The following is a 13,248-nucleotide window of genomic DNA, read 5'->3' on the forward strand; positions in this document are numbered from 1 at the left end:
GCTCACAGAACTTTCCCCTATGATTTAAGACTCAAACCTGTTTGACTTTTTTTTGGAGAAAAGTCACAGAGTTAGAGGAAGAGTCACTGGATATGTTAAAGTGCTCGACTAGCAGACCACAACTGCCTTCAATTCGCTAAGATTATGGAAGAGAAGCCAGGAACTGACTTTCTGGAAAAGAAATTGTAATGTGACATGACCTTTAGCAGAGCTTAATAGTGGAACAACAAAAAGAGTTTCACTTCTACTTTGTAGAGCTCTAAGTGTAATTTTAAACATAAGTTGAAAGTAGCCTTGAAAAAAGTGGGCCAGTCAAAGTTAAACAACTGTCTCCATCTCTGTAATGGATCTTGATCCTAATGCAGGAACACTCCACTGCAGGTGTGTATAGTCAGCTGTGTGTTTTGATAAAGTCAGCTCAAAATATGGAAAGAAAGGATCCTATCACTTCACAAGAGCATCATTGTAATAAACTTCAAGAAAACAAAAACTTATGCTTGAAACATTTTCTGGAAATGTGATTGCCAATATCTTTATTTAATAACTAGCCAACCCGCGGTGTACCATACGCCGCATAATCAGGCCGCTTTTTTAATGATTTTTAAGCACAGGGAAAAAATTAACATTTGAAAAATCGATAATGTAATAAACCACCAAGAAAAGTAACATTGTAACAATGCACGGAACGAACCAACATATAATTGTCCGTGACTGAAAACTGGCGGACCGCCGTCGCGCCTTCTCCTCCCAGAGCAAGGGATGGGGGTGGACGGTGCGGAGGGCGGAACGGGAGGAGAGGGGAAGGACGCCCATTCCGCCCCCTCCGTCATGCTAGTCTGCTGATTTCTCGTTCAGTATGCACTGCCTGCTCATGTGCCCACCCCCAACTCGTCACCCGAGTCGTTTTCCTCTTTGCACAGTCCACATGCACCTGTGAGTCACGTAGACTTTTCATTGTTCTTTGCGGTTTTGGCTGCTTTTCTATATATAATCCACCAAAGTCACCCAACCATGGTAGTAGCCTCGGGGGTGGAGGGGTGTGCGTACAAAGGGCAGGGACGTAATCAGTGCGAGCGTATGACCCGCACTTACTGGGAATTCCTCGTTCGTGGGGAACAATTGCAAGCCCCGGTTTCCAGCACGAAGGGGGTTCAACGGCTTACCCACGCCTCTCTGCGTCGGGTAGACACACGTTGATCCATTCAGTGTAGCGCGCGTGCAGTTACCTGATGCAGGAATCTGTATAACATTGAAAGAAGTGAAAGAAGGCAAATGAACAGTCAACGTGGCTTACAGCTGGATTGACGCCGTGTTTTGTGTCACCCGACCATGGTAGTAGCGAGGGGGGGGGTGGGGGGTGTACAAAGGGTAGGGACGTAATCAGTACGAGTGTATGACCCGCACTTCCTGGGAATTCCTCGTTCGTGGGGAACAAATGCAAGCCCCGGTTGATCCATTCTGTGTAGCGCGCGTGCAGTACAGGACATCCAAGGGCATCACAGACCTGTTAATGCTCAATCTCATGCATAATCACTTATTGAATGCTAAACGCTTCCAGAAAGACACAGTTGTTTAAAATGGGTTGGTCTGAGGATACAACAGTAAGTGAATGAAAAGATGGAACTCTGGAGAGAGCAAAATACAACACAATAGTGAACCCGCGGCACAACAAACGCCGCATAATTATTTATTGATGGTTGAATACTTCTGGAAAGACACAGTTGTCTAAAAGGGGAGGGTTTGAGGATACAACAGAAAGTGAATGAAAAGATGGAATTGTATGGAGAGAGCAACATACAATTGTACATGAGTGAAGACTGGTTTTGGCAGATACAGGCATATCTTTTTGAAAGTTTGTCCCTGTGCCTTATTAATTGTCATTGCAAATGCCAATCGAACAGGAAATTGTCTTCGGGTAAAAGTAAAAGGCAAATTTGAATCTGACGGGGTCAGGCATATCCGGGGAATAAGGACAGTTTGTACACTCCAGTACATTGCGGTGAATGGTGGTAACAGACAGTCTAGTGCCATTACAAAGACCTTTTGCAGGCAGGAGGTTTCTGAGAAGCATGATGACGGATCCAATTTTAATTTTGAGTTTATGTGGACGCATGCCAGCAGGAGCAAGACTATTAAGAAATTCCTCGGGGAATGAAAGTTGATCTGCAGGATCATCTGTGACGATGAGGTCCACGCTCGTGAAAATAACCTCATTGTTAGGGATAAGTTTTAGCACTTGTTCATTAAGGTATAGCGAGTCTTCGTTGGTGACGCTTAATATAGCTCGTGTGCTGAGTTGTTCCAGAGTGACAGTTGAGAAGTCAATGTCGCCATACAGTTGTTGAACGGGATCAGAAATTAAAGGAAAACAATGTGAAGGCAATGTCACAAGTGTTCCGTTTATCCCGTCTCCAACATCGAGGAGCCATTGTGCGAAATGTTGTTCTTCAGGAAGAGCTCTCATATTTGTTGTCAGTGTACAGTGGGTACGGAAAGTATTCAGACCCCCTTCAATTTTTTTACTCTTTGTTATATTGCAGCCATTTGCTAAAAATAAATTAATTTTTTTCCTCATTAATGTACACACAGCACCCCATATTGACAGACAAAAAAAAGAATTTTTGAAATTGTTGCAGATTTATTAAAAAAGAAAAACTGAAATATCACATGGTCCTAAGTATTCAGACCCTTTGCTGTGACACTCATATATTTAACTCGGGTGCTTTCCATTTGTTCTGATCATCCTTGAGATCACCTTCATTTGAGTCCAGCTGTGTTTGATTATACTGATTGGACTTGATTAGGAAAGCCACACACCTGTCTATATAAGACCTTACAGCTCACAATGCATGTCAGAGCAAATGAGAATCATGAGGTCAAAGGAACTGCCTGAAGAGCTCAGAGACAGAATTGTGGCAAGGCACAGATCTGGCCAAGGTTACAAAAAAATTTCTGCTGCACTTAAGGTTCCCAAGAGCACAGTGGCCTCCATAATCCTTAAATGGAAGACGTTTGGGACGACCAGAACCCTTCCTAGAGCTGGCCGTCCGGCCAAGCTGAGCTACCGGGGGAGAAGAGCCTTGGTGAGAGAGGTAAAGAAGAACCCAAAGATCACTTTGGCTGAGCTCCAGAGATGCAGTCAGGAGATGGGAGAAAGTTGTAGAAAGTCAACCATCACTGCAGCCCTCCACCAGTCAGGGCTTTATGGCAGAGTGGCCTGTCGGAAGCCTCTCCTCAGTGCAAGACACATGACAGCCCGCATGGAGTTTGCTAAAAGACACCTGAAGGACTCTGAGATGGTGAGAAATAAGATTCTCTGGTCTGATGAGACCAAGATAGAACTTTTTGGCCTTAATTCTAAGCGGTATGTGTGGAGACAACCAGGCACTGCTCATCACTTGTCCAATACAGTCCCCACAGTGAAGCATGGCGGTGGCAGCATCATGCTGTGGGGGTGTTTTTCAGCTGCAGGGACAGGACTACTGGTTGCAATCGAGGGAAAGATGAATGCGGCCATGTACAGGGATATCCTGGACAAAAACCTTCTCCAGAGTGCTAAGGACCTCAGACTGGGCCGAAGGTTCACCTTCCAACAAGACAATGACCCTAAGCACACAGCTAAAATAACGAAGGAGTGGCTTCACAACAACTCTGTGACTGTTCTTGAATGGCCCAGCCAGAGCCCTGACTTAAACCCAATTGAGCATCTCTGGAGAGACCTAAAAATGGCTGTCCACCAACGTTTACTATCCAACCTGACAGAACCGGAGAGGATCTGCAAGGAGGAATGGCAGAGGATCCCCAAATCCAGGTGTGAAAAACTTGTTGCATCTTTCCCAAGAAGACTCATGGCTGTATTAGCTCAAAAGGGTGCTTCTACTAAATACTGAGCAAAGGGTCTGAATACTTAGGACCATGTGATATTTCAGTTTTTCTTTTTTAATAAATCTGCAATTTCAAAAAATCTTTTTTTTTCTGTCAATATGGGGTGCTGTGTGTACATTAATGAGGAAAAAAATTAATTTAAATGATTTTAGCAAATGGCTGCAATATAACAAAGAGTGAAAAATTGAAGGGGGTCTGAATACTTTCCATACCCACTGTAAGAACATGCATGTGACGCCACAAAGGGTGCTTGTTAATGCAACTGGCGACAGTAAGCGCGCGGGAGCCACGCATAATGACGGGGAGAATTTGTTTCGTCAATGACTTTTTTTCAAAAAAATCCGACTGATAGAAACAAACGGTTACCTGATGCAGGAATTTCTATAACATTGAAAGAAGTGTTGTTTCCATGAAATACATTTGAAGCGGTAGCCATGGAAGGCAAAAGAACAGTCAACGTGGCTCACAGCTGGATTTGGACTGCAGCACAGACCAAAGCAAGTATGTGTTTGAAGAGCTGTTCGAGTTGGCGGGCAGTGCTCTGAGGTGCGTTCCCGATCACGTGGGAGGAGGGGTAGTGTTTCTGGGCGGGGCTTCGTTGTTCCTTTCCCATGGTTTTCGATGGTGGACGCGGTCGGGTGTAGCAACCGAAAAGTCAACGTGGCTCAGAGGTGCATGTGCACTCCTAGCACAGACGAAAGCGACTTACTGGGTGGTCGGTGAGTTTTTGCATCCGGGCACATGAGCAGGCAGCGTGAATGCCTAGAGAGCGAGGGTGAACGCGGGCAGGGGAATAAGGAGTGCTGGTGGGTGGGGAAACGTCTTCCGTGTTCCTGCAGGACCATCTAAGAAGACGCATGTTTGTCGCGGATGCGGTGGACACGGGCCGGGGAATAAGGAGTGTTGGTGGGCGGGGAAACATTTTCCGTGTTCCTGCAGGACCATCGAAGACGCATGTTTGTCACGGATGCAAATTGCTGTATGTAGCATGTAAAACAGTTTGCGATGGTGCACGCGGTCGTGCGTCGTAACCGAAAAGTCAACGTGGCTCAGAGGTGAATGTAGACTGTAGCACAGACGAACATAAATGAAGGCGTGTTTTCAGAGGCGTCGCGTCCGAGTTGGTGGGCATGGCTCTGCGAGTTGTCGTCGTATCCAATGGTCTTAGAGTTGGTGGGCGTGGCTGTCTTGCGTGCTTTCCATGGGTGGCTACTTGTCGGCGTTGCGTGCTTTCCATGGGTGGCTACTTGTAGGCGGCTTAGTGAATTATATATATATTTTCAATTTTTTTTCCAGTATACAGTAGTAAGTTACTTGTGTTTTGAAATGAAAACTACTTTGTGAAATTAAAAAAAGGCTTACTTACTGGGTTAAAGTCAATAGGGAAATAGCAGGATGTTACTTCAAAGAGCTCCTCAGTAAATGTTCCTAAAATGAAATGACAAACATACTGAAGATTAAATACAAGACTATTGAAGAAACTCATCCTGCACGTGCATTTCTGGATTCAACAGAACCTTCCTTGCTTCTGCATTTAAATTTTGAAAATTTAGAAGAAGGAATTTAATTGTCACATTAACCTTTAAAAAAATTATATATAGATATTTTTATGAATTTGCAAGGCAACAAAAATATCAAAAGCTCTTTAGCACTTTCATTATTTATTCAAAATGTGGCAATTTACAACAGAAAGTAACCAAACCATTTTGGTATGAAATGAGCAACTGCACAATCATGACTAATATTATCCAAACGAGATTCCTGCCTGCGTGCCCACTGCTGCAGAGAGCAACTCCAGCTTACCGTATTCCTAATGTAACCAGTCAAGAAAGTCCAACTTCAAAACAAGGCAGAAATCTATGTAATTTTAAATGATCATGACCTTAGTAATTTACATTATCTACAACACATTATCTGCAATAAAACTGAAAAAAAATAAATAAATGGATGAAACAGAGTATATCAGTGCAGTGTTTGTTTCCCCATCCCTTGACATTAAATATTCATTCAAATATTATATTTTTTAAGGGCCAAATTAAAAAAAATAGCTGCACTTATACTGTAGTGAAAAAAAGTTTGTTTACCCCATGGAGTTGTCTATATTACTACATAAATTCCTCTAAAATACAATCAATTTGTCATTTGGCAAAGATCTTTTTATGGCCTGCTCTGTCTAATATTTTAGCTTAATAGATGACAACAAAAATAATCCTTGCATACTGTTCACAATATTTGCAAATTAAACAAATGAGAATTCTGAATTGCACATTTGTAATGCAAAATACAAATATCCGCAATACAAATTTTACTATTTAATGATAAAATTGTCAATATAAGACCCCACATTTCAGCATTATCCTGCTAACTAAATAGTCTATTTAATTTGTCTTTGCACTTGTCTCTCAAAGCACTTTGTCATGATTGAAGAGAGTGCAAGAATTCTGTAGTGCCCATTTCTATCAAGCATTTCAGAGTTAGAAAATGGTCCTGACTTGGCCCTATTCTTGCTCAATTTTCCTGAAACTATTAAAACTTTCCTTAAAACACAAAAAAGGATACTACTCCTAACTTTCCCAGAATATAGAAGAGCTAATGAACTGTCTTAACTCGCTAGGAGATGCCAAAAGATGGCCCTCAGGAAAGGTGGAATGTTTTTGAAACACTGGACAACAATGAACATATAAAAATATTTTGATTTGACAAAAATGGAATAATATTCGTAACAAATCTTGTAAGGTATGTGATCGCTCCATCTACATTGAAAAGCCATGTGCTTTTAGACAAAATGAAAGTGTTGGAAACCCCATGTATTGTAAAATGCAGCTTTGCAATAGCAAAAATTTTTCGTGTCTCACAACTAAATGGTTCTTGAATTTTTCACTGAACATTAAAACGCCCTTGCAAAGCGTGAGGTAATGTGCAGATTTATACAATACCCAACCACATGATGTGACGTAACGTTTAAACAAGCTGCATTCATGCAAATTGGGGAAATGATCTTGTTGTGTGTGTCAAGTGTGGATTAAAATTATATGTTAATTGCAGGTGATATCACAGTATCAACACATAGATGGTCATGAGTGCAAACTGTATTGTAGTAGCCAGCATATCACCCTGAGCATAAGAGTAGAGTTACTACAAACCTAACAAAAAACACCATGAAAATGAATAAGCAAAATTTCTGTATTGCGGTTTACAGAACTGTGCAAAAATCACAGGCAAAAGTAAAGACATTCCGTAAAGAGGACGCATTTTCCACAATAGTGAAATTAATTTTCTAAATATGAAAAATGTCAAGAGCAATAAACAGTAAAAAAAAAAAAAAAAAAAAAACTAAACTAAATCAAATGAATACTTTGCTGTCCTTTATGAAAAAATCTACTTTTATAAGAAAATCAGTTGGTCATTTTCTAAATAACACCTTGAAAAAAAAAATCACCACCATGGCCCTCGACCTAACCCATTTCCTTCTGCTTCTTCAGAGGAGCTGGCTAGCACATTTTTATAATAGTGCTAATAATGAAAACAATGAACACATTTATATAGGATCATTAGTCTCACCTGTACAGAGCACAATCAATTCTTACTTGCATGTCAATGAACAAATCAAATTATCAAATTTCAAATGCTTCTTTTTGCTTTGACAAATTACTATGTAACTCACTCAATAGCTAAAATTAAAAAATTGCAATATTTTAAGTGCAACTAATTTTTAAACAATTATCAACTTTTAAATGACTTTCTTTACTGTTCACAGTTATTAAAATAAACAAATACAACCCCAATTCCAATGAAGTTGGGACATTGTGTAAAACGTAAATAAAAACAGCATACAATGATTTGCAAATCCTTTTCAACCTATATTCAATTGAATAAACTACGAAGACAAGATATCGAATGTTCAAACTGATAAACTTTATTGTTGTTTTGCAAATCTTCACTCATTTTGAATTTGATGCCTGCAACACATTCCAAAAAAGCTGGGACAGGGGCAGCAAAAGACTGGGAAAGTTGAGGAATGTTCAAAAAACACCTGTTTTCAACATTCCACTTGTGAACAGGTTAATTGGAAACAGGTGTTTGTCATGAGGGCGGCACGGTGGCGCAGTGGGTAGCGCTGCTGCCTCGCAGTTGGGAGACCTGGGGACCTGGGTTCGATTCCCGGGTCCTCCCTGCGTGGAATTTGCATGTTCTCCCCGTGTCTGCGTGGGTTTCCTCCGGGCGCTCCGGTTTCCTCCCACAATCCAAAGACATGCAGGTTAGGTGGATTGGCGATTCTAAATTGGCCCTAGTGTGTGCTTGGTGTGTGGGTGTGTTTGTGTGTGTCCTGCGGTGGGTTGGCACCCTGCCCAGGATTGGTTCCCTGCCTTGTGCCCTGTGTTGGCTGGGATTGGCTCCAGCAGACCCCCATGACCCTGTTTGGATTCAGCGGGTTGGAAAATGGACGGATGGATGTTTATCATGATTGGGTATAAAAGGAGCATCCCCAAAAGGCTCAGCTGTTCACAAGCAAGGATGGGGCGAGGTTCACCACTTTGTGAACAACTGCGTGGGCAAATAGTCCAGCAGTTTAAGAACAACGTTTCTCAATGTACAATTGCAAGGAATCTAGGGACTTCATCATCTACTGTCCATAATATCATCAAAAGATTCAGAGAATCTGGAGAAATCTCTGCACGTAAGCGGCAAGGCCGAATACCAACACTGGATGCCCGTGATCTTCGATCCCTCAGGCGGCACTGCATTAAAAACCGACATCATTCTGTAAAGGATATTACCACGTGGGCTCAGGAATACTTCAGAAAACCATTGTCAGTTAACACAGTTCATCGCTACATCTACAAGTGCAAGTTAAAACTCTACCATGCAAAGCGAAAGCCATATATCAACAACAACCAGAAACGCCACCGGCTTCTCTGGGCCTGAGCTCATCTGAAATGGACTGACGCAAAGTGGAAAAGTGTGCTGTGGTCTGAAAAGTCCACATTTCAAATTGTTTTTGGAAATCATGGATGTCGTGTCCTCCGGGCCAAAGAGGAAAAGGACCATCCAGATTGTTATCAGCGCAAAGTTCAAAAGCCAGCATCTGTGATGGTATGGGGGTGTGTTAGTGCCCATGGCATGGATAACTTGCACATCTGTGAAGGCACCATTAATGCTGAAAGGTACATACAGGTTTTGGAGCAACATATGCTGCCATCCAAGTGACGTCTTTTTCATTGACGTCCCTGCTTATTTCAGCAGGACAATGCGAAGCCACATTCTGCATGTGTTACAACAGTGTGGCTTCGTAGTAAAAGAGTGTGGCCTGCCTGCAGTCCAGACCTGTCTCCCATTGAAAATGTGTGGCGCATTATGAAGTGCAAAATATAACAACTGAGACCCTGGACTGTTGAGCAACTGAAGTTGTACATCAAGCAAAAATGCGAAAGAATTCCACCTACACAGCTTTAACAATTAGTGTCCTCAGTTCCCAAACGCTTACTGAGTGTTGTTAAAAGGAAAGGTGATATAACACAGTGATAAACATGCCCCTGTCCCAGCTTTTTTGGAACGTGCTGCAGGCATCAAATTCAAAATGAGTGAAGATTTGCAAAACAACAATAAAGTTTATCAGTTTGAACATTCGATATCTTGTCTTTGTAGTGTATTCAATTGAATATAGGTTGAAAAGGATTTGCAAATCATTGTATTCTGTTTTTATTGACGTTTTACACAATGTCCCAAACTTCACTGGAATTGGGGTTGTACAATATAAATGAAGTTCTACAACAAAGACTACTGACAAATAGAGAATAATCAAATTAAGTAATAAAAATAACTAAAAAATTTACACCTTTAAACAAGTGAAGTTCCCGCACTCTTTTAGGGTTATTATAGATATATAAATAAAAAAAAATAAAAACCACACAAAAAGGCAGGTGACCTTCAGTAAACAGGTAACATTTTAGCCCTTTGACAGTCTTTCACAAAAATGTAATACTGAGTTACTGAGAATGGTTATGCTAAGCAACAAATGAGGAAATGAGTACCTTTTAGATGCACTTGCCGTCTTGCAAAGACACTTCAGCAAAAGGCAATCCACATTACTAACCGAGAATGCTAAACCGGATGGACGCAGGGACATCCGGCAATGGGCCGTGGCCGCAAAAGACGTACTGCGCAGGCGCCCCACAACCCCCCCCCCCCCCCCCCCCGTAAGCAACGGGAACCGGATGGAATGCAACGTAAAATAAAAAATGATGCGTCGCGCACAGAAAAAAGGAGTCAGACCACAGAAAAAAGGAGCACGAAACCCATTGCACACGAAACAGGACACACACAAAGAAAAGGATTCAACAAGCCCCTAGCCCACAAAAAAAAAGAAGCCGCAAGCACCACACAAAGCCCATTGGACACGAAACGGGACAGACTACGGACCTAGCACACGAAACGTACACAAAAACGACGAATCAGACCCACGACCACAGTAACATAAATAACAAATGACACACAAAGCCCCATTTCTAAATGAACCGTCCGTATTAAACATACGTCATCTCAACACGTTCACACTATGCAGCATCGGTAGATCTCATTACAATGAGGCACTATTAACCGTTCAACCGCAGAAAAGGCTCCATATTAACAGTGAGTACGATCCTCCTTATTACTTATCCATATTTCTCACGCTCAAGAACAAACAAGTCATGAATTCACGATCACGGGTACAAAACGATACTGCTCGGATAACGGGGCCAAACACAATTCATACTATGCAGCATAGGTGGATCTCATTACAATGAGGCACTATTAACCGTTCAACCGCAGAAAAGGCTCCATATTAACAGTGAGTACGATCCTCCTTATTACTTATCCATATTTCTAGAAGAAAAAATGTCTCGGCTACAAAAACGCAAAGCTCAACTAACACAGTTACAGAAACGAACCCAAATGGACAGACACACTGAACGTAGACGCATGCAGGGCGCGTCTCACAGTGCTGCATCGAAACTGGCACGGCTTCAAAACGAAACACCTCCCGTCTCAGACATACAGAAACGGCAGCGAGGTGACAAAATAAATAAACGCAGACGTCTACACCGCGCATCTCAGATGCCGTAAAACAAGCAGGCAAGGCTCCAAAAAGAGAAAGCTCAACTGACCGACATACAAAAACGGGCAAGGCTCAATACAAACAATGCACGCCGTCAACTACAACGGGCTTCTCACACAGAACAGGCAAATCGATTACAGCTCCAAAACAACACGTCCCAAATACTGGACATACAACGACGCGCCTCTCAAACGGCACAAGCAAAATATACACGTCACGGACATCTATCTATCTATCTATCTATCAACGACAGACACCTGCTAAACGCTTGTGTTAGCTGACAACGTGTTCAATAATGAGTCCACTATTCAGGAAAATTCATTAGGATTAATGAATGTCATTTGTAATCATTGTCATTCACTTAACTTCCCTGAAGAAACAACTAGCAATACAAGTAATGAATTTACACGTTGTTCTCAAATGGGTCAAATTACACTGCCTCCTTTACATTCATATCCTGAATATCCACAGAACCTTCCTAGGGTTACCACTTTTAATACAAAAAAATAAGGGACGCATACTGCAGCAAAGTATTACCAAATCAAAAGTAGGAAAGGATGCATCTTCATAAAATGCGTGTGGGATGATTTGCATGAGACGCTGCTTTTAAAAAAATGATAAAAAAAAATACGGGACAAAACCCGTCCCGTATTGATTCAAAACGGGACTAGCAATTTCATTCTCAAATACGGGACGATTCCGTATTTTACAGGACAGGTGGCAACCCTGCCCATTACTAAACGAACCGTCCGTATTAAACATACGTCATCTGAACACATTCAAAATTAGGCAGCATAGGTCAATCTCATTATACTGATCCACTATTAACCGTTTAACCACAGAAAAGGCTCCATATTAACAGTGAGTGCGATCCTCCTTATTACTTATCCATATATCTAACGCTGAAGAACAAACAAGTAATGAATTCACGATCACAGGTACAAAACGATACGGCTCAGTGGACGGGACCAAACACACGAACCCGCATGAAAAAAACACAATACACGTCAGCGCATACAACGCGCTTCTAAAACCCCGGAAGAAAAAATGTCTCGGCTCCAAAAACGCAAAGCTCAACTAACACATTAACAGAAACGAGCCCAGATGGACAGACACAATGAACGTACACGCATACAGCACGCGTCTCAAACTGCTGCATCGAAACAGGCAAGGGTTCAAAACGAAACACCTCGAGTCTCAGAGATACAAAAACGGCAGCGAAGGGACAAAATAAATAAACGCAATTCATGAAAATTCATTGGGATTACTGAATGTCATTTGCAATCATTATCATTCACTTAACTTCCCTGAAGAAACAACTAGCAATACAAGTAATGAATTTACACGTTATTGTCAAAAGGGTCAAATTAGACTGCCTCCTTTACATTCATATCCTGCATATCTACAGAAGCTTCTAACTGACGAAGTACCTGAAAGTGAAAACTTTATGAACTGCATTAGATCCTACAATAGTTCATTTGCTTTTGCATCTAATGCCATCCAGTCACTTACTCAACACCATTAATAAACTTCTACAAACGTTGATAAATAATAATATTCCCTTTGGAGCAAAGGTACTTTTATTAGGGGGAAATTTTACACAGTGCTTAGCTATTGTTCCACATTCCATACGCTCGGCTATTCTGCAGTCCACCTTAAAATACGCAGACAATTGGCATTGCTTTCAAAAGAGTTACGGACATATTTGGAACAGCAATCTCATTACACCAAATAACCCTTTTAACACAACAAACTATATTATGTCCAAAAAATATTAATGTTGATCACATTAGTAACCAGGTCATTTCATTACTTCCTGGAGTTGCACAGCTCTTTCTAAGCTCTGACAAAGTTGACTCTGATGACGACAATGACCATCTTAATTTCCCCTTAGAATATTTGAACACTATTAACCCAGCCGGATTAACACAACACAATCTTAGCCTTAAAAACAGAACAATAATCATGCTATTAAGAAACCTTAACACTAAACAGTGTTTATGCAATGCTACACGTTTAGTCGTCAACACCATGCCACACAATGTTATTGACGCAAAACTAATTACAACATCACATGCTAACAATACTGTTCTAATTCCTAGAATTAACCTTATAAGTTCTGACCTGGAATTACCTTTTACACTTAAACGGCGACAGTTCCCCATTAAACCTACCTTGGCCATGACCATCAACAAATCACAAGGACAAACAATACACAAAGTTTGCATCTACCTCTCTGAGCCCGTTTTTGGACATACACAACTTTA

General features: G+C 41.4%; 1 protein-coding gene across 2 annotated transcripts in view; it reads right to left on the reverse strand.

Annotated features, from left to right (window-relative positions):
- The window catches only part of mms19 (MMS19 homolog, cytosolic iron-sulfur assembly component), an 84,535-nt gene that overhangs the window by 51,060 nt on the left and 20,227 nt on the right, over positions 1-13,248 (reverse strand). For both annotated transcript variants that reach the window (XM_028795650.2, XM_028795649.2), the window contains exon 8: positions 5,252-5,313. In XM_028795650.2, coding sequence (XP_028651483.1) covers positions 5,252-5,313 — 62 coding nt within the window. The remainder of the gene's footprint in view (positions 1-5,251; positions 5,314-13,248) is intronic.

Source organism: Erpetoichthys calabaricus, chromosome 2 (assembly GCF_900747795.2).
Source record: "Erpetoichthys calabaricus chromosome 2, fErpCal1.3, whole genome shotgun sequence".
In the NCBI taxonomy this organism is placed as follows: Eukaryota; Metazoa; Chordata; class Cladistia; order Polypteriformes; family Polypteridae; genus Erpetoichthys; species Erpetoichthys calabaricus.